The sequence below is a fragment of the Saccostrea echinata genome, unplaced genomic scaffold (genome assembly GCF_033153115.1).
Source record: "Saccostrea echinata isolate AGI-Se365-2 ecotype Australia unplaced genomic scaffold, CSIRO_AGI_Sech_v1 ptg000025l, whole genome shotgun sequence".
Classification (NCBI taxonomy): Eukaryota; Metazoa; Mollusca; class Bivalvia; order Ostreida; family Ostreidae; genus Saccostrea; species Saccostrea echinata.
Window position 1 is genome coordinate 11376123 of NW_026889774.1, and position 25362 is coordinate 11401484.

General features: G+C 34.2%; 5 protein-coding genes across 9 annotated transcripts in view; 2 read left to right on the forward strand and 3 right to left on the reverse strand.

Annotated features, from left to right (window-relative positions):
• The window catches only part of LOC133191992 (dynein axonemal heavy chain 7-like), a 38565-nt gene extending 37576 nt beyond the window's left edge, over positions 1-989 (reverse strand). For all 4 annotated transcript variants that reach the window (XM_061327802.1, XM_061327801.1, XM_061327800.1 and 1 more), the window contains exons 1-2: positions 865-989; positions 72-261 (exon numbers count right to left, since the gene is read on the reverse strand). In XM_061327802.1, coding sequence (XP_061183786.1) covers positions 72-261; positions 865-879 — 205 coding nt within the window. In that variant the 5' untranslated portion in view covers positions 880-989. The remainder of the gene's footprint in view (positions 1-71; positions 262-864) is intronic.
• Positions 990-1217: 228 nt separating this feature from the next.
• LOC133191997 (uncharacterized) lies at positions 1218-10574 on the forward strand. The gene is made up of 4 exons (XM_061327807.1): positions 1218-1362; positions 3788-3936; positions 9005-9081; positions 10150-10574. The coding sequence occupies exons 1-4, from the start codon at positions 1260-1262 to the stop codon at positions 10232-10234; spliced, it is 414 nt and encodes a 137-aa protein (XP_061183791.1). The 5' UTR covers positions 1218-1259; the 3' UTR covers positions 10235-10574.
• LOC133191996 (uncharacterized) lies at positions 4736-8208 on the reverse strand. The gene is made up of 3 exons (XM_061327806.1): positions 8094-8208; positions 7354-7531; positions 4736-5120 (listed from the first exon to the last, which is right to left on the reverse strand). Exons 1-3 carry the CDS (start codon positions 8094-8096, stop codon positions 4750-4752), a joined length of 552 nt encoding a protein of 183 aa, XP_061183790.1. The 5' UTR covers positions 8097-8208; the 3' UTR covers positions 4736-4749.
• Positions 10575-12044: 1470 nt separating the features above from the next.
• Positions 12045-19254, reverse strand: LOC133191993 (tubulin delta chain-like). Its single transcript, XM_061327803.1, has 13 exons — positions 19138-19254; positions 18370-18465; positions 16996-17048; positions 16011-16089; positions 15505-15563; positions 15098-15239; positions 14578-14730; positions 14206-14301; positions 13991-14063; positions 13402-13543; positions 13007-13164; positions 12568-12709; positions 12045-12272 (listed from the first exon to the last, which is right to left on the reverse strand). The coding sequence occupies exons 1-12, from the start codon at positions 19230-19232 to the stop codon at positions 12641-12643; spliced, it is 1215 nt and encodes a 404-aa protein (XP_061183787.1). The 5' UTR covers positions 19233-19254; the 3' UTR covers positions 12045-12272; positions 12568-12640.
• Positions 19123-24526, forward strand: LOC133191994 (melanopsin-like). Of its 2 annotated transcripts, none has more exons than XM_061327804.1 (2): positions 19123-19332; positions 22849-24526. In XM_061327804.1, the coding sequence occupies exon 2, from the start codon at positions 22959-22961 to the stop codon at positions 24141-24143; it is 1185 nt and encodes a 394-aa protein (XP_061183788.1). In that variant the 5' UTR covers positions 19123-19332; positions 22849-22958; the 3' UTR covers positions 24144-24526. The 2 variants fall into 2 exon arrangements, with proteins under 2 accessions (XP_061183788.1, XP_061183789.1); XM_061327805.1 differs by having other exon boundaries at positions 19123-19285.
• Positions 24527-25362: the final 836 nt, after the last annotated feature.

Here is a 25362-nt window from a genome sequence, read left to right on the forward strand (position 1 = left end):
TAATTCACTTCATGATATGCAAAAATGAAATAAGATGTTCACTTATGATGGTCAGTAAATAATGAACTTACTTGCAGTGAGTTCTCCTACAAGATCTATTCCATTTTTATCCTCTCCAAGAATTTTTCCTGATAGTTCAAAATTAGGTTGAACTTGATGCCATGCTGGTTTAGTTCTTTTAGAAGGTAAAACGGGGAGGAACCTAATGGGGTCATCAGTGCCCTTCCCTTTACTCCTTCCATTTGCTCTACGTGGAGTAAGCTATATATAAAAAAAGAAATATGTACAATAACATAAATATAACCTCATTGTCACAAACTATGGCAAAATGCAAGATCCTCTACCATTCTGGAAAAAACTAACATTATATATGGACTCCAACAAGTGGCGACCATGAGATGGTAACATTACTCTATACCTTATATAATTATATAAACAGATACATTATAATTTAACCATATTTTTTGTATATCAAATTATCAATGATACGTACTCCTACAAAATCAAGGCTAAGTTTGCAATGTATAGAAAAAAACTTTCTTTCTTTTATAGAACAAACTTTTTTGTACAAGTAATATGTAACTCCGAGGTGTTAGATAAGCAATCAAAATATTGAATAACAAATCAGATATATTATTTTCAATGGTTTAATTAGCTGCAGCATATCAATTGAACTATGAAATAAATTGACATTTTTGACTGAATTCTTGTATGTGAAAAACACGTTCATTCGATTGAAATGTGTATTCGACCGAGTGCACCGTTATATTTTGACAACAGAAACCTTGCTTACTCAGTTATTGTACATTTTTGCACTCGCATGATCTTTATATAGATATGAATTCAATTAAAAAATGTACTTACATCAAAGTCTGCCATTTTTCAATTACCGTGACCATATACCAATGACATTTAATCAATTAGTCGCGTGTGTCCTTCATTTGTTTGGTATCGATGGGTCATTGAAACTTCCTCTGAGCATAAGAAAATGGCGGACATATGCGTTGCGTTGCTAAGCAATAATCAATAATCTCTTTAAAATAGATAAAAACGTTTTAATTTGTAAAAACATAAATCTTATTATTGTAATTACAAAATGTGCGAGAAAAGTTTCTTTCAGCTCATTATAAGTTAAAGATGTTATTTCCGTAAACTACCGAAATCACTCGAGAAATATTCAAATTTGATGACGTCATATTCGTCGTTACAAATTTTAGATAAGTCGTACTATATTTGCGTTTTTCCATCTCAAAGTCAAAATGAGTATTTTGAACGAAATGAATCAACATCTGTTAAGAATCAGTGTGGCAGGTATTGCTGCACTTCTAGGATTGAATAGTTATATGGGATTCAAACAACACAGTAAGAAAATCAATATATTCTAACTTATATGACTTAGTTCGAATTTCCTATAAAAATTAGCCCGAATTTCCTATACAATATGTAGTCAAAGCAAAGCATAATATTCTAATATTGTTTCTTTAACGCCATGAAAATTCAGATAAGGTCAGAGGAAAAAATAATTTTTTTTATCAAGTACGTATATAAAAATCAGGGCTGTTTCGAGATAGCAGCAAGTAGATGTCTGTTAGACTTTGGATGTAAATGTCTCAGTAATAGCTAACTTTGGAACGAAGTGAGCTGAACTCAAGTGAAAATGGATATCACTGACAGATCTTGGTCCATATATTTATGGCACACATCTTTATTGGTCCTCTGCTGCCCGTTCCAATGTTCCCAACATGTTCTGTTTTCCCCAGGGTTGTAAAATTGTTGTTGGTCCAGGTCAACAATGTGGTTCTTGGTTTTGTAGCTCATCAACAGCCTGTGCTTGGTATGGTGTACTTGGAATGTTTCCTACCTGAGCCTGTCCAACATCGCAGTACATTATACACGCTGCTGCATCCCTCTAGTTCCTTATCTTATGGTACGTACACCAGGCAATCATCTTCAAAGAGCCTTGCATCTGATGTGGTGAACTGGGGGAGGTCATTGATGTAAAAGTAGAGGAACAAGAACTGTACCCTGCCCTCCAGACAAGACTTCTAATAGTTCAGACTTTGACCTTCCAGTAAGACAGATTGTGTTCTATTACTGAGTAACTGTCCTCTATCCACTGTAATGTTGATCCTCTAATTCAACAATATTTTCATGTGGGAGATGGAGTGGACCTTGTCAAATGCCTTCGAGAAGTCTATTAGTACAGTGTTGGTGTGGGACCCCTCATCCAGGTTTTTGGCTATCTGGTATATTGTCTGGATAAGCTGAGTTTCTGTAGACCTCCAAGATCTAAACCAATGTTGTTCATCACAGAAAACAGTGGTCCATGGTGGTACTGTGGACTGTATGTTCAAGAATCTTACATGCAATGGATATTAGTGACACAGGTCTATAGTTGGAGGTAAGTGTTTCTCCCACTTCTTGGATATATTGTACACCAGTTGTCCGGTATTCTTCCATTGTCTAAAGACATCTGGAAGAGCCGGGTGAAGTATGGAGAAAGGGTATCTGCTGCAGTCTTTAGGATAAAGGCAGATACTTCATGAGGTCTTAAAGCCTTGTAAGGTATTACAGAATTATGTAGGTTCCTGAGTAATTTCTCTTCTCCCCTCTCATGAATGATGGAATGGAAGTTTGGATGATTGTTGGTTCCCAGATCTGGTAATGAGGACAAGACCTCTCTGGTATATACTGACTGAAACTGGTTGTTGAGGATGAAAATTAAATGTGAATTTACATATTTATACATTTTAGCTTGAGTTCAGTTTACTTGTTCCCAAAAATAATTACAAGTATTATTGATGTATTTTATCAAAAATCTAACTTGTGGCTAGGTGAGTTGTCCATTCGAAAAAAGCTAGCTCGATATTTACCACTAAGGTGCTAGGTTAACCGCTATGATCTTGAACTCACCCCTGGGCAAGCTCTGTCTCTATCACTTTCAATATCACTTGACATGGGTCCTTTTAACCATAAATCAGCCTACACTGATGTTTGTAATTTTATCAGTTTTTGATTTCAATGAAGGTGTTGCTTGGTTACTGAAAAATAGAAATTTCAGTAAATTCTTTCAAAATGCTACCGGGTACTTCTCCTAAAGTTTTGGTCAGATTTCAATGAAACTTTTTATAGGAGTAGACGACACTAAAGATGCATAATTCTGTGCATTGTGTTTTTATTTCATTAAACAGTGTTGATTCTGAAAAGATAAACCCTAATGTCATGATACATTTGTCATTAATGCATCAGAATATCAATCCCTAATTAATCAAGGAGCATACAAGTATCCTATATGTGACTTGAATATTCTCCAGCTACTGTATCCATCCCAGCTAATATGTTTTTATGCCCCCATAATTGGAGAGTCAGGGGCATATATTTTTTGGTCTGTCCATCTATCTGTTTGTCCACAAAAACTTAAACCTTGTCATACTCGTGTATTCCTTTTGACAAGACCTTTCTTAGGGTACCGACATTTTTTACCTCATGACCTTTACCTTTGAGTTTCACTTACAATTTGAAAATTTTTAACCTTGCCCATAACTTTTGAACAGTTGGTGCTAGGGCTTTCATATTTCAATTGTGTATTCCTTGTAATAAGACCTTTCTTTGAGTATCAACATTTTTCACGACCTTGACCTTCGAGTTCCACCTTTTGAAAAACTTGAACTTTGGCCATGAGTTGCCATTCATTATCATCAGACTGTTTCACAAACACAACCTTGTTGTCATTCAATAACATGAATAATGAATCTCTAGTTCTCATAAATATTTTTATACTCTGTAGGAAAAGTCAGAGAATCGGGATTCTACAAAGACTCACTGGAGTTGGTCAGGAACTATCCTCCAGCAGTTCAGCATTTAGGGGAACCAATCACAGGAGGGAGGGTAACCTACTCAGACTCCTCAAACACACTGACAGACACAGATGTTTGTGTAAGCTTGTTCAATACTACAATCATAATCTCCATGTATAGTAGATTCAAAATTGTTAAAGTTATTGCTCCCAGGGCTAAGATTTGGGAATTTATTATGCATGGGGATGATGAGTGCCCCTTCATTTGCACAGATTTAAATTCCCATTACATAGGAATACTTTTTGGAAGTTTCATTGGAATTAATCCAGTGGTTCTTGAGAAGTTGTGAATGTAAAAGAGTTCAATGCAACAAAGGACATGGAAACTTTGACACAAAAACTCTTTTGAGCTTTCATTTCATGTGAGAAAAAAAAACAAAACCTGCAATGAAAAACGGTGTATTTTAACCTTTAAAAGTTGAGATGCTTTCAGGTTATACAGTTGAACTTCGGTGTCTTGAACACAGATATCTAGAATACCCTGGATATGTCGAAGTGATATTTAAGTCCCAACTTCTTATTCTTTAAAGGATTTTACTCTGGATATCTTGAATCCTTGGATATCTCAAAGTTTCTTCTTGGTCCCATCAAGTTCCGCATTAACTAGGTTTGACTGTATTTTCCTTCCTATTTTCAATATCAAACAATATATACTTGAGAAACTTAATAACCTTGGAGATGCCACATTTTGGCCTTGACCTCAAAATATGACCTTGATCTGACACAAAACACTTAGACTAAATGCACAGTTTCTCTCTTGCACAGCTGCAAGTTATGGCCAAAGTTAAAAATTTTGTTTGGACAAAAAAGCAACAATTGTGCTGTAACTGCACATGAATCCTTTTATAAGGAAAACTAAAATAAAACAAAGCTAAACAATAACTGTGTAATATTTACTCCACCAATTTTTTGGGAATACATAAAACAGTCCCAGCAACATTTTGACTTATGCATTCAGCATCTGCATCCGAAGTACATGGTGATCTCACTGTACAGGCAGCAAAGGTGTTTGCCAAATTCACCTGAAATCCCCCCACATTGACATCAATCTCGCTCTGGAGGTCAGCCAGTGCCTCTTGCATAACAGCATCTCTAACTTCTGTAGCTTCTAGTTCACATTTTACTTTTATTTCAGCATTTCTATCAGAAATTATTTTTGTGCATTCTTTCTCGGCTTCCTGAATTCCCTCTGCTTGTCCCATGTTTCCTCCATCGGTTTTTCCTTCCTTCTTGCCATCTTCTAATCCTGATTCTCGTGCCCTCCCTGGAATCAAAAGAAAAACAATTTTAATTTTAAGGGATAAGCTTTTTTTTCTTTTTGGTGGTGGGGGGAGGAGCAAATGCAAATATGCAAATTATCAAGCCTTAGGACAGAATTTGGTATCATAAAGAAACAATACATAATCAAAGGATCAAATTCCATTTTCCTTTTAAATACAATGGGATCACATATATTTGTCATTTTGACACTTAACAATTAATGCAAAATAGGACATTAATCTAAATGTTTAATTTGTGTAATAATTGAAATCACAGGAGTCCCCCTTCCATTGTGTTGAAGGTCTTTTAAGTACTTAAGCTACTTGAGTTATAGAAATTAGTTTTGATCCAGAACTTTGAATTTTGTTGGTGAAATATTATAGAAGTACTTAGTGTGATGTTTTCTGCTCTACCATAATTGTTTCTTGAATCATACACACTACACAGAATACAATACATAGACATACTTTAAACCAACTTTTATTTGCATGCGAAAAATATGCTCCAGCTTCACAACCCAATTTTTAAATTACTCAAGAATATTCATTACTGTATACAGTACTTTCTTCAATAACTATCAAGAAGTGAGTTTACTTTTCTTTGCCTCTTTGCATGTACATAGTGTATATGTAATGTTTGTCATATCTTGTCTTTCTGTCTATCCCCTATACATGTGACTTATATTTTCCAGATCAGTAAATACATGTATAGATAAGATTTTAAAATTCCAAAGGTTTGGACTCGGTGAGTATTGTACTCCTCAGGTGGCTAAATCATTGTATTGACCTAAAAAATAGCAATAATTGTATAATATTGCTAACATAATCCAAATTTAAATGTGAACGACATATAACAGGTACTGTACAGCAGGTTAAAATCGCGGTCGGAAAAGATTGCGATTTGTTCAACTTGCAGCAAATCGCGATCGTTTGAATTCGCAGAAAGGAAAAATTATACATAAACTTTTCCAGCACTGAAAGTATTTTCCTTGCCTATTTGTGTCGATTCTGAACCCAATTAAATAGAACAAAACTTACACCGTACTGGTCTTGATAAGAAGATAAAATGTTGTACGATTTATAATGTTACGCATTCAGATAAATTTTCTTTCTTTCTTTCACTTGTTTTCTTTCTTTCTTTCTTTTTATCATATATTTTTGAAATACATTTGACTCGACTGATTTATTCAATTGATTTCAAGTCGTATCCAAAACATTTATGTAAAAAAAGAAGCCCTTTGGCAGGTGTTCATTCATGAATAGGTATGTTTTGAATAGAGTACAGAGTAGTATTTACTGCAGTATATTTAATACATCCCTCTGAATCTAAACCAGGTGTCAGTACCGATAGTCAAAATTTGACTGTTAATAAAATTGAATTAATGTGTAACAGTCTTGTCTTTACTACGTAAGTGCCTTGATTAAAGATAAGACTGAGTGATAAGCACGGGTGAAATATGAAACAATACATATTTTATAGATAATTACATTGCACCTCTACTAAGTGGTTTCAATTTATCCTTATCAATTTTTGAAGAATTATTCACTGTATGTTGAATTCGCGGAATTAAAATTCCTGCAAATATAGTGAAAATTAACTCCGCAAGTTAATTTCCTGCTGTACAGTATATGCACCAAGTGGGTCCAAAAATAAAGGATTTTTCAAGTAACCCTACATTTAACTCACTCAAAGCAATGCAGATATAACTATTAATCCAGAAAGTAGTTTCTGTCCATTAGATCTGAAGTTTTAGCACTAAGCACTGAGCTCATAAAATGATACCCCCCATATGAGTATAATGGCAGAGTCCATGTTTTGCTATGGAAAAGCCCTAATATGTGTCTGATCAAAACATAAAATAGGAGATGCACTTTGAGACTGTGTAATAAAGATTGTTGGAAAGTCTCATTAAATGTTATTCAGTGATATACATATAGGAGGAGCTGTGGATAAGAGATGGGCACCCCCAATGTTATAGAAAGAATGGCAGTGCCCTTGTTTTCCTATGAGAAACTCAAAATATGTGTCTGATCAAAACATAAAATAGGAGGTGCACAATAGCACTATGTAATAAAGATTCTCTGATGGTTTCATTGAATTTTATGCAGTGGTATAGGAGGAGCTGCGAATAAGATATGGATACTTCCAAGCATAACGGACAGACAGACAGAGGAATGAATATACAGACAGATGGACAGACAAAACCCTCATTCCCTGTATACATTTTCCCTGCTTACCAGTTTCCACAAAAAATTCCACCAGACAGACACCAATATATCCCAAAGAAGCAAAGGCAGTGGACGCTGTTATAACTGTGAGCCCTGCAGTCGCCAGATCAGACTGTTGGTTTGTAGAGGATGGAGCAACGGCAATCAACAGACAAGCTGTGGCAACCCCATAAAACCACAACCATATCTAAAGATACAAAAGAAATAAATTCTGCAGAAATATTATTTTTTTGTTTGATCATGTGTAGTTTAACATCCCTTTTGAGAATTTTTCACTCATATAGAGATGTCACCATATGCTGGTGAAGGGCTTGTAATTTAGATCTATGCTCAGCACTCAGGGCCATTGAGCAGTAAGGGTTCTTTATTGTGCAGATGCCTACCATGACACGGGACCTTGGTTTTTAAGGTGTCATCTGAAAGAACAGTAAATTTCTCTTCTAATGCCAGGCGTTTGGCAAAGGAACAGTCACTACCTATGTTTAAGTCTTAGGTTTGATGCGGCATGGCAAACGAGAATCAAACCCAGGCCTCCCAATCACAAAGTGTATTGTTTTTTAAATATGTTATTAAAACAAGATACTGTGAGTCATGTTATTACAGGTATATTGTGAAATTCTGACAGTAATTTTAATTTTTTACAGCAAAAAAATCCTTCCTTCAGACTAACTAAAGGTATAAAAAAAAATATATCAAGTAATGGATTCAGATATACACTTCACAATCATTTTAAATTTAACTGAACTTACCATCTTTTATGTTAAGTTTTTTTCCTCTACATGTCAACATTCATTATTTGTTTCGGTTACCTTACAATGATTTTTGTCTGATTAGTTACCCATCAAGGATAGGTGTTGTATAATACACAGTCGCCCTCAGCTAACGTGTTTTTTGATATCATGTCATCCAATGCTTATTTGCTTGTCAGTTACTTTACATTATGTATACCATCCTGAACACACAGAAATTTGACTAAGGATGTAATAATAAGTGTAGACACAGAAATTTCTCGAACAATAAGTTAAAAAGGGTGGGGGTGGGTGGGTTGGGGTGTAAAATCAGGGTCAGTGGCAATTAATATACAGGTGTCATAAAGATACTGATTTCTTGAAAGAGACTCAATTAATATGATGTGGTAGATTGTAGCTTAGGGTTCTTCTTTGGAAAAATTCTAATCCTTTAAGGTCCATTTGTGATTTACATGCAGAAGATGCTGAGTTGGATGTATTACCCACTCATACTCTTGAACACATCTGCTTTGTAACAAATGAGTTAAAACATGAAGTCTATACTTTGACAAAAAGTGTTGTTGTTGTTTTTTAATTTTGCTTTATTGTTTATTAAGCTGAATAAAAAGACATTTACTCTAAAAATTGTGCTAGTTCAAAAAAAGAATGAGATTATTTCATGAATTTCCTACCACAAACAATGATGTCTGATTTTTCTTTTGAGTAAAATTTGAAAAGTCATATCCTTCTGGCAATGGAGTCTGTAATGCTCTTAAATTTTTTAAATTCTTTTGCTAATGCAAAGAGGGGTCTTGTCTATGCTCTCAACAATTATCCTGCAAACCCTTCTGTGAAATTCTTTTCATTTGGATGTAAATAAATTGATTATCATTTAATGTTAAATTTACTTTCATTTTTTTTTTTACGTTCAGGTGTCAGTACCTCTCTATGGTCCCAAAGGAGAAGCAGCGATGCAGATATGGTCACGTAGAAATTCAATAAAGGAAGAGTGAGTTCATGTTGTTCCAGCGAATCATTTGATTGAAAATATGTGTATATATCTTTCCTCATTCCCGTGTTTTCTGAAATAGGCTAGAAATGATAAGTTCACTTACACCAATATTACCCAATCGTTAATTTGTACATGTAGGATACTGGGGGAAAAAAATGTTATAAAAATTTGTAAAACAGTCTATACAGTCTTTATGATAGGTAAACCACAAACATTGTATTTATAACAAAATTTTCGTTTTAACCCCATCCTTAGTGCATTCTCCCCAAAATTTATATTTTCAAAACCAGAAATTGCCATTAAAAACTGAAGTAAAAGTCTGAAATATTTGAGATTACTTTTCAATAAATTTAACATTATGTTCCCTGTCTGATTTAAATAAATGAGGAGGACTGTGTTCTCACGTTTTAGAGCCCCACTACCACCCCCACCCCCCAAAAAAACACATTGACAAAGATATTTATCTGAAAAGTTTGTTATATGCAGAACCATTGACAAGCTTCCATTAATTCTTTTTTCTCTACCTTTAAGCTCTGCTGGTGGAAGACCAGAAGAGCTTATGCAATGGTCCATAGTCCTCAGTCTGTCTGTAAACAATTTTCAAAATGCTACTCCTCCTACAATTTTAGTCCAATTTCAATGAAACTTTGTACACAAGTAGAATACACTTAGCATGCCAAGTTACAAACTTCTAATTTAGTTTTTGATTTTTTGTGAAAGGTGTTGGCGTGATTAAAAAATAGACATTTCTGTGAAATTCTTTCGAAAACTCATTGAAATTTTTAACACAATTTAAGTAGACATCGCTAATTAAGTTTCATGTTTCTTGTAATAATTTTGTAAATGCTTAAAAAAAGGGGTTTCAAGTCTTGGTGTTACTTTTCTCTTCCTTCTGCAAACCAGTAAATCAAGTTACATTCTCATCAGAGACTTCTGGGTTTTTTTTCTTTGTTTTGGTTTTTTTTTTCCATTTAACTGATAATTGTCTTTTCTGATCCATGTTACTCTTTTACTAACAACACAACTTTAAGGGAATATCTTTATCTAATGTCATTTCTTTTGCAGCTGGATCATTGACAAATTAGTTCTAAAGGTGCCCAATATAGGTGACTGGACATTTTATACCAAAGATGGGCAAACTGGAAAGTAGGAGTAAATATCATTAATAAAAGTGACTCTTAATTAAGGTGGTCTGTGATATTTGTGAAGATGAAATAGGCAGCTCAGTAATAAAAATGACAGGATGGCAGTTTTACCTACCAGAGATTGGGTATACATACATGTCAATGACCTGTGAACCCATCATGTGAAAAGTTACTGTTTTTATCGACCCCAACATTGTGAGTAATGCAATGATCATGGAGTGTTTTGACATACCTGATGGTATTTTGTGTACTTGTTTTAAAGTTGAAGTTGCTGAAACTTTTATGAATATACAGAAAATGAAATGTATGAAAAATGTTGATTTTAAATAAACTGGAGGAAAAAAAATAAGTTTGGAAGTTCAATTTCTTTTTAACCAGTGTTTAGTTTTAAAAATATTGTTTGACTGATCAAGAAACTGGGAAGAAATTAATGCAAAATAGCTTTTCTTTTTAAAGAATTTCCATTGTTAATCACCATAACATGTTTAGCAAAATTATAAATTTAAGGTAAAAACAGAGAGGGATTAAAATTTATTTTTAGGGTTGATTTTGAATAAGTATAGATTTGCCAGTGATAAAGAATTAATATATTTGTAAAAGTAATGTGAAACATTTATATACATGTACTTGAGCTTTATTCAGTCTTGGCAATGTCATGGAATCTGTACTTACTTTGCACTACACTGTATGTTCCAACTATAAAAGAGGTGGATTGCATTGTGCTGTGTATGCCAACAAAGAAACAAAGCATAGTTCTGTGCTACATGCAAAAGTTAGAGATCAAGACCCATTTTGTGCTATATATCAAATACAGCATCTTCACTAGCCATCTGATCCACTACTCTCCCCACAAACAGAAGAGTAGCGGATCAGAAACCCTTAGCTAGAGAAGATGCAAATACAGAGGCACTGCTTTGTACTATAGGTCAAGTGCAGAAGCACAGCTTTGTACTATATGTCAAGTGCAGAGACACAGCTTTGAGCTATTTGTCAAGTGCAGAGGTACACCTTTGATCTATATGTCAAGTGCAGAGGTACACCTTTGATCTATATGTCAAGTGCAGAGGCAGTGCTTTAAGGTTTTGTCAAAGGTCAAGATGTCCAAAAATTTATTTTTACAATAGCTCCAATAAAACACTGTGCTATGTGTCAAGTACAAAGGCACTATTTTTGCTATATGCCAAATACAGACGCACTGATTTGTACTCTATGTCAAGTATAGAGACATTGCTTTGTTCTGTATGATGAGCACAAAGGCACTGCATTGTGCTTTATTTCAAGCACAGGGGCACTGAATTAAGCCTTACGCTAAGTACAGAGGCACTGCTTTCTGCTGCATTTCAAGTACAAGAAACACTGCTTTGTTCTTTTGACAAGTACAGAGGCACTGGTTTGTGCTTTGTTCCAAGTATATACACATTTAGCCTGGTTCCCTGGCTCATCCTTGCCAAGGCAGGAGAGCCAGGTGGAGTTCATCCAATGCTTTCATATGATTAGTCAGCACAGTTTGTGCTAAATCTTGATTTTTGAACTGTTGTCGTTACCCAGGGAAATAAATATCGACATCACAATATTACAGGTGTAGAAAAATAGATACTACATTGACAGTACAGCTAAATACGACATCATAATGGCATAGATTTAGGGCAGAATCTCCCAAATTGATTTTTTGTCCACCTGGCCCTAGTGTTGTGGAGTACATGATGAATATCAGGAACTGGGAACCAGGCTAATATACTTTTACTGAATTTAGGTATATCTGTACAATAATGAACAAAAATAAGCATAATTTGAATATTTTAATGTTCATAATTATGAAAAATTCATCCAACAAGACAATAGAACTGCAATGAAAATATTTCTCAGCAAGATTTTCCATGTTTATATCTGAAGACACATTCTGAGACTCCACATTATTCTTTCTCAACACACAGTTTATTATTGTTCTAGGTTAGCAGTAGAAATCATAGGAACTCACATTTTCTATGAGTTTGTGTGTCAATCTCTGAACCATGGACCAATCAGTTCTTCCAAGTCTTTGGACTAAAAAATAATTTTAATAATTTAGAATAAAAAAATCAACCTATGTGTTTTAAGTAATGCAAAATTTCCTATACATATAAAAGAAATATAGTAGATTCCTTATTTTACATGAGTATACTTAATACTGTGAAATCACTTATTGATGTCAGTGTGCGACAACATGATTTTGTGAGTGGACTGCTGAGTAATGAGTGAGTAATTTTATTTTGTGAATGGTGATTCTTCAAAATTACACAAAAATAAATTCTTCATAAATATATTTAGATATCTACAGTATGATGTAAAAATACATTACCTTCTAGAAAGATGCCCTCTGTTACTGCTGTATTGGTAATGTCTAATTCCTGGTAGATTCTATTGTAATATTATCACTTGACTGCCTCCTTGTAGTTGTCAATGATGGAGGCAGTTTCTTCCATTGCTTCATTAAAATCATCCTTCAATACAGAGTGAAGCATCTCAAAATTTTGGCAGATACATTGTAAACCACATATTCTAAATTTTCTCACAATTTTTATTTTTTTTATTTTTTTACTTTTAGATGTCAAAATTTTCAAGGGAAGATGTAATTTATCACCAAATATCTAAATCATGTAATTTTGCTTGCAGTAAAATACCCATAAATTGGAGAGAAAAAATTAAAGTAGACAGCAAAATTTCAATAGTATGAATTAAAAAATTGTCTTTTTAATTACAGTGATCGTTTTAAGTTTTTGCTCATATGACATGAATACCTCTGTGGCCCCATATCTCCAGTACCAGTGTAAGTAAGCCCCTGCCTTGTACATTGTCCGAGATCTAGAGAGAAGGAATTCTAGGTAGTCTGTCACAGAGCTGCTATTGGAAGCCACAGTCAGAGAAGCAGATTTAGAGCCAGATAGATTGTTCCTTGCTGCAAATAAAAGTTAGGCTTCATATGAAATGGAAATACATGTGATGTAAATATGTACCAATATAAAATAAACCACAACTACCAAGGTTCATGCTATGTTGGCCTGTGTCTCCCAATAACAATACTGCATCAGGTATATCCTAGGATGAATTTTTTGCTGGATACTGTCACATTTCATCTGCATATCAACAACTCTTCAATCTAAGTCTTACATAATGAACAGAATAAAATTAGCACCTGTCCAAATATCCAGTGGAAATGGATTCCAAGGGACACAACTGTAGGCATTTTTTACTCTCTTCTCCAGGGTTTTCATGGCTGAGTGAAAGCTATCAGTGCTGTCACCTCTGGCAACAATAAGGTTGGCAAGGCTTTTATACTGGGGATCTATTAAGGATTATTTTTAATGAAAATTTAATGGGACATAATCATAAAATTTCGTCAAGGGTTTTACCGAATACAAATTATATTCTCTAATCAAGAACAAATTATGTAACTGTAATACTGTAATAAGGAAGCCAGCTTGGTGGGTTTTTTTTTAAGGGGGGGGGGGGGGGGGGGTAGTGCAAAAACTACCATAAAAACAATTTTGATACCATTTATAATCTGCACACTTTAGTGTTTGTAAAAATTTTCAGGAAAATCTACCATCTGAGTATTTTTAAGGAACAACTACAAATAAGGGTACATTTGCTATGGGATTATATAGAGAATCTCTATTTTGGGGCACTTTAAACCAAATTATAGCTCTGTAACAAAACACCATAGAAGCCAGTTTCTACATTTAAACGTGGTTACCAGTGTTTGTAATACATGTAAAGGATACTGGTTTTCCATCTCTGTCATACCTGTGGAGACCTAACAGAAGCTGACCCATCATTGCCTCCCAGCTTAGCTTGCTGAAATCATATAATAAGAAAAATTGGGTATTTCTCATCAAGATAATGAACACAATCTAGTAAACAGAGGATTTAAAAAAGAATATGAGAGTTACATCTCATGCTTTCATTCTATTTTCATCCCACAGAGGTAACAACTTACCTGCGAGCTATATGGTTGATTTGTATGATTTTATTTCCAGGATTTGGACACAAAGATCTGACCATTTCCCATGGTTCCATTCCAATGCTTGCCCCACTAGAATAAGTGCATACATAAGTGTACATATACATAATCAAACAAAACTTTATAGTACCATTACATAAATTACATTGTGCTTCATAATAAGACGGTAACTATTTGCAGCCCATAAAATTAGAATTACAACGTAAGTAGTGATCTTTCTCTCACAAAAGAAAAAGAAACCTACACACATACAATATTAATTCATTATCTTTTATATCAATCTTCATAAACAACTCTGACTTTTCCTGTTTTACAAAGGTCTCTCATTTATTTATGAAGACGTCCTACCACTTGGTTGTCAGTGTGTCTGTTGGTAGAAACACACCACACAGTGCAGCAGCAATGTTCTCATTCATCTGATTAAACGACACTGTCTCCATTTTCTTCTGTAGCCGCTCCAAGATGTTGTCATTGTGTGTCAAGATGTTACAGTCTGTGTACCTATACTCAGAGATGCAAGAGTTATTGCCCTTTAGCACACATTTCTTAACAATTTAAACAAAATGTACTTTATGAATAATTGTAAGAGTATTAAGAGGCATTTTTGAGAAGATTCAGTCGCATACAAAAGTGATTTGAATTAGGCTTTTTATTCTGAACCACATTCATAGATTTGTGTTCTAAACTTTTTTGTCTCAAACTCAACAGGATTGACAAAAGACTTCAAAATATCTGATGGTACGAAACATTAAGCTGAGACTCAGTTTTAAAAATATAGCTGGGAATGTAGAACAGCTTGACATTACCCAGGTAAAGGATATAATGGTGCTACAATATTTTTACATTACAAGAGTGTTAAATAATTTACCTGTTTAAATAAGCTGTGGTGAGGAGTGAGTTGTAGTGTTGGAGGGGGCTCTCTCCACTCTGGCAGGGAGCAAAGGAACATGACAAAAGATGACTCATGGGGTATTCATCTCGTATTGTCTCACACAGCCTTGATCCCAGACCTGGCAAAAAAAGTACAGCATAACTTCCTTATGCAGAAAACTGTGGATTCTGATATTTTTTCAAATCTGTAGATAAACTTAAAATTTAATAAAATATAGGTTCTACTTGGGCTGAACAAACCAAATATAAATAATTCTGCATGGATTGTGTTTACACTAAGTTTCACTGTACAGTGGTTCAATATATTGAGTACTGATGTATCTGCAAGCAGAGGTCACTAAGCATTTAAATTGAGAGGACACCTGGTACTTGAAACATGCCTACCTGAACCAGTCCCTCCTGATAAACTGTGCATCAAGATACATCCACTGAAGGAATCACACCTATCACATGGGACAAAATCAAAGTTTATATGAGGAAAAAAAAATTGCATACAAACTTAAAAATTAAAATGAAAGTGAAAAAACCCTGACATTTTATAATGATTTAAATCATAAAATTCAACATACCTTACATTTGTTTAATAATTGGAAAGTCAAAAACGTATAAATTCTTTCTGTATGATATGGTACAATTATTAACATTCAGTTGAACTGATACTGTATGTGTACTTAAAAAAAATTTAGTAGCACTAATTCATGATTATGCCAACAACTCCATACCTCCATACCCAGTGACTGTGCTAAATTTTGAATATGCCAATTTATGTACATGTACAGTATCTCGAATCCTTGAATATACATCTCTAGGTTTTTTCTCAATTCAATCAAGTTCAAGATAACGAGGTATGACTGCACTTCTTTTGGTAGAAAATGAGTTAATTTGTGCACCTTTCTATTTCCTTCCTCAGTATTTCCATTGTATCCTCCACTATGTGATCCTCTCCTTTCTTCAGCAATCCATGGTAACCTATCAAGGGGAGATTACTAGATTAATACTATAAGTACTAGTAGTCTTTCTTTTCTGTTTTATATGGATATAATGGTAATTGCAATCATTGCAGAAAAAAATAACCTGCACACTTGAGATGTGCACTTTTTCTGAGATATTGCAACAGTCATATTCAGTATGATAAAACAAAGAAAACATTTTCTTCATTAGATCAGTGCAATGTTTAAGGACTGGAGTCCTTATGGACATGATAAAAAGAAAAGCTTGTTTGAGGAAAGTAAATCATGTATGCATGTTCAGGTTTAAGCAATATATTACTGTTGGAGAAAAGTCAGGATTATTTTGTACAAGTGAAGAGGCAACGCCCTGTGTGGAGAGTGGAAACATAATGATTTGTGATAAATGAAAGCAAAGATTTGTTGGGAGAATAAATGCTAAATAAGAGCATATGTGTGGAGAGTGGATGTTTTTCTTTACGATTGTTGGCAGTTACATGTAGATGAGGCATGTCCATTTACCCAAAAGGAACATCAAAGGACCAATGTGTCCTCTTTGGCTCTTCTGGGTCTTTTTTTTTTTTTGGTATATCCTTGCACCATTTAGATGCTTGTGGAAAGTTAAACTAATCAAGTTATGAATATATTCTACATGAAGAAACTTGGCTTCTGATATAAAAAATGTCAGGGCATCATTGTAGATGATGTTATGCATGGTCACATTTGAAAGAAATTATGTGAATAAAATTTCTAAGGCCTTATTTCTCAAAATATTTGATGTGCTCATAAATAATCCATAAACTAAAATCGTGTTTTCCCAACCTCTGTCCATGAAACTTTTGTGGATTGTGTGTGTGTGTGTGTGTGTGTGTGGGGGGGGGGGGGGGGGGGGTTATTGATAAGTCTTCCATCTTGGAAAAGTAAATACCTAAAGCCCAATTTGTTCCTCTTCCTCTCTTTCCACAAACCAAATTCTTTTTCCTGTTACACAAAAACACACTATATCATTGTATACAGTATAGAAATTCTAACAATTCTCTTCCCAAAAATATGCAGAAAATTTTTAAATTACTGTTTCCTGCAACATGATACTTCAAGATAGTCTATTCTGGTCTAGAGCCTGCCTTGCAAATCATTTGAGACCTCTTATCATAAGAATATGATGCATAGTGAATTACTGAAAAAATAGGAAAAGGGAAGATTTATTGAATAATACTGTGTCCTCAAACTAAGGAGATACATTGTCATAAATAAAAAAGAATAAATTTGCATTTTTTCTGTGTTTCCTCATCAGTTCTTTATACATGTATATACTTCCTCAAATACAAGATTATAAAATGGTGAATTGGATTGAAGGCTGTGTAAAGGCTGTGTAAAGAATTGGTTACAAGGAAATCCAACACCTGGAACCTGAGCAAAATAGTACATGTATGTGCATGGGCATGAAAAATGTACTATTTCAATCACAACAGGTAATTTTTTTCTTCTTCAATTACAATATTTTTATGAAAACATAAAGAAAGATGTGAACATGTGGAAAAAGTAAGTGTTTGAATATTATATTTTTCTGAAGGTATTGTAATATAAATAATATTAAACAGAAAGCATAAAGAAGTAAAATAAAAATTTTGGTTTGTTTTTGCTCAAGACATGCATTTTTTTTTTTACATCATTTTTCAGAATTCCTTGCATCTAAGTTTAAATTTAAAAGAAGATATAATTCATATTAATTTTAAATTTCATCAATATGTTTACATCTCAAAGGGCATCCATTTTTTTCAAATAAATATCATGTACATACATGTAAGGGTAAAATGGACTCTAAAAATGTATTAAAAAAAATTAAAAAAAAAAAAAAAAGGTATTTGCATGGAGTGCTTATATTGTACATAGTGTTGGTAATATGCAAGTAGAATTAGGATTAAGGAGAGAAGATAATATACCCCATACATTGAATTTACACAAAATCTTTTTAGTATTGTCCCTTGACTTGGTCCAAACACTACCCAAGGTTCGATCTCTATGGATGAAGTAGGAAAAAACTCATCCATGCAAGGTCAGAAAATATACATATACTCCAGACAAGGATTTTTCAAAAAGATCTTTTTCATCCTTGACCTCAGATCTAGAAACTTGGCTCAAGATCCCTGCATATCCTGTACCCTAAAGCATTCTTTAGGAAAAGAATGCATATAAGCCCAAATTGGCCAAGAGGAAAAAATATACATGTATACATCAAGAAGATACTGAGTATGGTGGAGATTGATTGACATAATTTAGGAAAACAAAAATATAAACTTACCTAGCAGAACTTGTCTTGGCTATCTTTGCAATGACTTTTGGCTCACTATCAATATGCACAGATCTCTGCATTTCATCAGCATGGAGAAATGTTCGACTGTATTAGAAAATTAGATGTGCATGTATTAGAAAAATACAACTAATGTACATTGCAATTGTTTACATTTTACTTAAGATGCATATATTGTCATTTATATTGTGTTGATACCTAGCATACAACACTTAATAGACAGGTTGGGATCAGTCGCCCAAAGGGATATAATAGCCCATTTGGGATATAAATTAATATATCCCAAATGGGATACAAATTTACAGTGCAAAAAAATGAAGTTTTTCATTTAGATATAAATATCATATAAATTCACATCAAAATACTTAAAAAAAAAACTTTTGGTTAACAAGTTTTTCTGTATCCCAACTGTTTAGGAGATTTATCCCTCGGAAGATCCTTACCTTCTTAGGGATCAATCTCACAAACTGTAGGGTTATAGAAAAAAAAAACTTGCTTGCCAAAAGTTATTGCATCCAGGTTATATTTATGCGGATTTACAGTATTTATGGCCAAAATAACTTTTTCCTTTTTTGCACTGTACATTTATATCCCATTTGCAATGTTATATCCCAAACGGGCTATGATCTGATGATATCCGGTGTTCTTATATATCCAATTTGGGCGATTGGAAATGTGTGTACATATGTTCGTTTCACCTATATACTAAATCTTCAAAGGAAATACATTAATTATATTTCACAATGTGTTACAATTCACCTGTTTTTAACATTTTCATCCTTAACAGTTCTCTTCCAAAACGGCAACCCAACTTGGTTACCACACTGGCCAACATGCAGGAACACTGTTGACATTTTCCAGATCGGGATCGAGATTCTTAAACGCTTGTCATGGATTTGTAACAGAGGTAATTCGACCCCCTGCTAGTAATGAACAAGCAATATTGTCGTCAAGGTACATATAGAATACTTTAACGAATGTTAATGTAGTTTATATGCTATTATATAGATTGTGTATTTTTTAAAATTTAATTTGTTTAGGAAAATAGGGAAGTGAAAGAGGAAAGATAGGAGATTCGAGGATTTTACCTAGTTTGGCAACTTTTGTATATTTTCGCGCGAAAATTCATCGTCCAAAAGTAGAAGGATTTTAGGTATAGACCTAAACCACAATTTTGAATAATTGTAATGAAATACGAGTTCACACTGAAACGTTATGGGGGCTGGCACAAAATTTAATGTCTTTATGGCGTCATGGTCACAATCTGACAATGACGTCAGTGATCATCAAAGTGCTATTATCATGTGATGATCGATGGATTTTTTTTCATAATTCATAGATTTTTGCACTTCGAGACATCATTTTTTCTTAATGTTACAAAGTGTTATTGTGACCTCAAAGTTAAGAATGGGATAATGCTAGGTCAAGGTAAAAAAATGAATGTTCATCCTTAAAGAGACAACAACGCAAACATGCAAAAATTGGTAGCAGTAGAATTTTTGCATGACATACAAAGTGTTATTGTGACCTCAAAGTTAAGAATGGGATATTGCTAGGTCAAGGTCAAGATGAATTTTCATCCTCATAGAGACAACAATGCAAACATGCGGATATTGGTAGCAGAATTTTTGCATGACATGCAAATCTTGAAATATAGGATTTCATAAATTACAAGTTTCAGAACCTAAAAAATCTTTATGGCGAAAAAAAAATTGTCACACCCTAGAGGAAAATATTCCTTCACTCTAGTTCTTCCTTCCAAATTATTGTAGGTGTATGCAAAAAATTGAACAAATAACCATGATCTCAAGTCCCAAGAACTGGTATATAGGTAGATCGACAATTTTGATATTGTCTTCAAGAAAATTCCTTACCTTTGTAGGGTTTTGACACACATCAATATTTGGATTCACCATTTGGGCTACTGTTACACTGACATCAGGTTGCCCAAATGAGTTTTAGTTTGTCCAAAAAAAAAAGCATTGCAAAAAAAGGAAAAAAAAAAAAAAAATTCCTTTCCCTACAAGTTAAACCTGGATCCCGTTAAAAATTGAAAATGCCATAATTCCTTCAAAAATCATTGAAGCGGAACAAAATGCAAAATTGATCTATAACTATTCAAGGTAAAGTCACAGAACAAAAATCAGCTCAATATCTGCAAGCGTTTAGAAAAAAATTGGAATGCAGAAAACTCTTAAAAAGTGAAAAGGTCATAATTCCGTCAAAATTCAATGAAGCGGAACGAAATGCAAACTTGGTCAGTAACTCATCAAGATACACTCACATACCTAAAATCAGCTCAATATCTGAAAGCGTTTAGGAAAAAAGAGCAGAAAACCAAGTGGGACAGACAGATGGACAGACGCAGAGGAAACCTATGGTCCCCTCCGGTTTTATTGGTAGGGGACTAATAAAAGTCATGTGACATTTACATGGACGATAATGATGCAGCGATACAACCGTTCCTTATCTTGCACTTATATTCTTGCACTATTTGCTTTCTTTTAGTTTACAATGCAGATGACTTCATTAAAACTTTGCTATACACATATTTTTGGGTCACTTGAGTCACTCAGGTGACCAATTGCTATCCGTTTTCTTCCCTCGTCATACGATGTGCGTTAACATTTGAAAATTTTCAGGTTTTTCTCTGCAACCGCTGAACCAATTTCAACCAATTTTGGCATAGAACATCTATGAGTGAAGGGGAACAAAAATTGCGAATTTAATGGTTCCTGCCCCCAAAATTGTGAAATTCATGGCCCCAGGGTCAGGGGTTCTGGATTTAGTGTGGGGCTCTAATGATTATATAGTGAAAATGCAAAAATTCTTTAAAAATCTTCTATCCCTTAGTATATAAAACTGATAATATAAGGCATGGTTATGATGGTCAAGGGATCCTCTTGTGATATTTGTGGCCCCAGGGTGAGGGGTTCTGTGGGAGAGAGGGGGACTCTATTGATTATATAGTGAAAGTGCCTTTTTTTTTTGAAAATCTTCTTCTCTGCTCCTAGGTATTTAGCAGATAAACCAAGTGTATAGTTATGATGAGCAAGGGCACCTCTTCCAAAATTGTAAAATATCTTGGCCCCTGGGTAAGGGGTTCTGGTATTAGGGAGGGGCTCTATTGATCATATCGTGAAAATTAATTAATTTTTTGAAAATATTCTTCTATCCCCCTGTATATAAAGCAGATAAATTAGATGCATGGTCATGAAAGTGCATTATTTCTTTGAAAATCTTCTACTCTGCCCATTATTATTAAGGAAAGATACTAAATGTATGGTTATGATGAGCAAGGGTGCCACTTTCAAAATTGTAAATCTCTTGTCCCCTGGGTCAGGGGCTTTGGTATTAGGGTGGGGCCGTATTGAATCTATAGTGAAAATGGATTATTTCTTGGAAAATCTTCTTCTCTGCTCCTGGGCATCTAGAAGGCAAACAGAGTATGTAAAGTTGTAATAAGCAAGGATGTTTTTACCAGATTTTGAAATGTTGTACCCTTTGGTCAATTCATTAATTTCTACTGAAAGAAATTATTCTCCTTTGCTATCTAGAGTCATGGAGAAAGGAGTTGATCCTTACATTGCGGGTTCGAATCCCACTGTGGGACGTGGAGATCAGTCCTTCGGATGAGACCGTATAAACCGAGGTCCCGTGTCGCAGTAGGTGCTGACACGAAAAAGATCCCTCAATGCTCAATGGCCTTGAGTGCCGAGTATAGCTCAAAATTTGTAGCTCTCCACTGGCAAGTGGTGGCGTCTCCATATGAGTGAAAAATTCTCAAGAGGGACGTTAAACAATAAACAAACAAACAAAAAACCTATGATATTTAATCACTGTAAATAATGTAACTGAAAAGGTCAATTGAATAATAGAATTATACAAGAATTTTAATAATATTTAATACAAAAAGTACTTTCATAGTTTTTAATGGACAGATAGACTTTTAAATAATAGATAAATGAAAATGGGACAAAACTACTGTATCTTTGTACATTAAATAATCTTCAAAGACTAAGAGAGGCCAATGTGAGGGGGAATGAAATGTGTTAAGTAACAGTGCTCTAGAACTATTGTATAGTCTACATATGGATTGTGACAAATGGGGGAAATACAGGCAAATAAATAGTTCAACTTTAAGATTTGTTACTGAGTACCAAATTAATATTTCGCTGATCCTTGATCATCCTGTTTCTCTTGCTTTTGAGCAACATAGAGCTTCAGTTATTAGCTTATTTTGTTTCAATCTATGGATCATTACATTATACTCAGGTGATCATAAAGGCCCTTGGGCCTCTTGTTTATAATTCTTTTGATTTTTGATGATACAAGTATCATAAAAGAAACACGTCATGATTTTGACTTATTATGTAGTTTTAAGCATGTAGAGGGTGTTTATCTTACCCACAATTTGTTACATTGAGGGAACAAATATATTGATTAATGAAATAATGTTTTTATCATCAGGTAGCAGTGAAAGTACACATCTGAACAAGAAAATATGTATGGATCACCACAATGGCAAATTAATTTCTGGAAGATGAAATCTTGAATTCCATCAAGGAATGTCTTGAACAATGTTTATTTATGCTAATGATACAGACAAATTACCTTTTCAACCAAAACCTGGGGTGATAGATAGTGTGCTGCTGGCATTTGGAATCCCCATTTTCTTGGCCAATATTCTTGGAACTATTGTTGTCTGGCGGAGTATCAAGTTACCATTCCAGATCAGATTACTAACTTTGAATATGTCATACGCAGATGGAGGAATTGGATTTTTCATGCTTTTTCCACGTAGTTGGTTGTATAAGCAATGCAATATTCGTAAATACTTGTTGGAAATTTTGGGAACTTCATCTTTTCTGACCATTACTGCTTTCAATGTGGACAGGTGTTTGATGATCTTCTATGCCATTCATTATACTGTATTTATTTCGAAACCCAAAATTTTCACACTGTGCATCACTATATGGATTTTCAGTTTGTTCATCGTGTACCTACTATATTCAAATGAAAAACTGGAAACCGCAGGATTCTCCTGTGAGGAAGCCTTTGAAGAAGATCTCCGAACAACAAACATTATTGGCCATTCAATCCGTGTGACCATTATAGTTATAAATGTGATTATCTTGATCGTGTTGTGCGTGCACCTGAAAAAGAAAATGCAAAAATTGTCCCACACAGGAATGTCGCAGTTCAAAGTTAAACACTGGGACTACCAGGCTATAACTCTGAAGAAAATACTGGTCATAACAATATTTTTTACCGTGCTCTACACACCTTACATGATCTGCCAGCTATTTTTGTCTACTCACATTACACGTGGTGTATTCATTATCAAAGCGATATCCGCCTTGGCCTCCATGCTGAACAGTTTTGTGAATCCTTTTCTATATATTTTTCGTTTCAAGGAGTGCCGTTTCCAGCTAAAATTACTTTTTTGTCGCTGGAATAAAACAGTTATCGAAGTTACGGAGAGGGAACGAAAGCAAAGCTTTGCAAGTTACACCATTGAAGATAGCCTCAAAATGAAACTACAGGCTCTTCACCAGAAAGCATTAGAAAGTACTAAAGCAGTAACTTCGAAGTCAGCATTAGAAAGTACTGAGTCAGTAACTGCAAAGTCAGCATTAAAAATTACTGAATCAGTAGCTGCAAAGTCAGCATTAGAAATTACTGAATCAGTAACTACAAAGTCAGCATTAGAAATTACTGAATCAGTAACTGCAAAGTCAGAGCAAGATGGTACAGCATTATGATCATAGACTTGTACATTGAAGACTATTAATTTATATGTATGCAAGTTATGTGTGTTTATTTTTTTTTTTTTTTTGGTTGTTTTTACTAAAGTTCATGAAAATTTGTTCAGCTATTATTACAAGCCTTATCAAATGTTCTTCCAGTTAATCATATCCTCCCAAGGACTTGGAAATTTTTAAAGTCACAAAAATGAACTTTTTATTCATTTCTTCTAGCCATATTGTTGTCAAGGGTTTGATGCCTTTTAAAGGATGTACTTTAGGGTATAATTTAAATTATTATGTAAATCATGAATGTTTTCAATAAAATATTTCCTTTGAAGTTCAAATGAATGGTTAGGTAAAGTCTGGTGCACCTGAATAAATGTGGATAATTCCTGGTACATGTATCTTTGTGGTCTTTTCATTTTATTAGCTCACCTGAGCCTTAAGCTTAAGAAGTGAGCTATTCTGATTGAAGTTTGTCCATCTGTCTGTCTGATAAAATTTCACTTTTTGGACTTCTCCAGAATCACTAAGCCAATTTCAACCAAATTTTGAACATAGTGTGGGAGAGGAAATTTAAGTTTTCCAAGCTACACTGAGGAGATGATTAAGAAAAAGCAAAAACGTAAGCAATCATAGATTACATAGCTCATCTCAACAAATGTTATTTTTAAGTTAGGCAAAGTCCCACACTAAACAAATAATCTGGTAACTTATTCATCCTCAGGTGAAACATGCAAGTTTGGTTGAGGTATGATTTTTAGCTCACCTGAGCAGAAGGCTCAAGTGAGCTTTTCTGATCACATTTTGTTTGGCATCCATCTGTCTGTAAACTTTTCACATTTTTGATTTCTTCTCAGAACCACTGGGCCAATTTCAACCAAATTTCCAACAAAGTATCCTTGGGTAAAGGGGATTCAAGTTTTGTTGTTTTTTTTTTCAAATGAAGGGCCACACCTTCTTCCAAGGGAAGATAATTATGAATGTGTGAAAAATTTATGGCATCTTTTAAAAATTTTCTCCTCAAGAACCACTGTGCTAGAAAATATGAAACTTATGTGGAATCATCCTCAGGTAGTGTAGAATTAAGTTTGTTCAAATCATGACCCCCAGGGGTAGGGTGGGGCCACAATGGGTGATCAAAGTTTTACATAAAATACAAGGACAAATCTTTAAAAATCTTCTTCTCAAGAACAATAAAGCCTAGATAGGTTATATTTATATGGAAGCATCC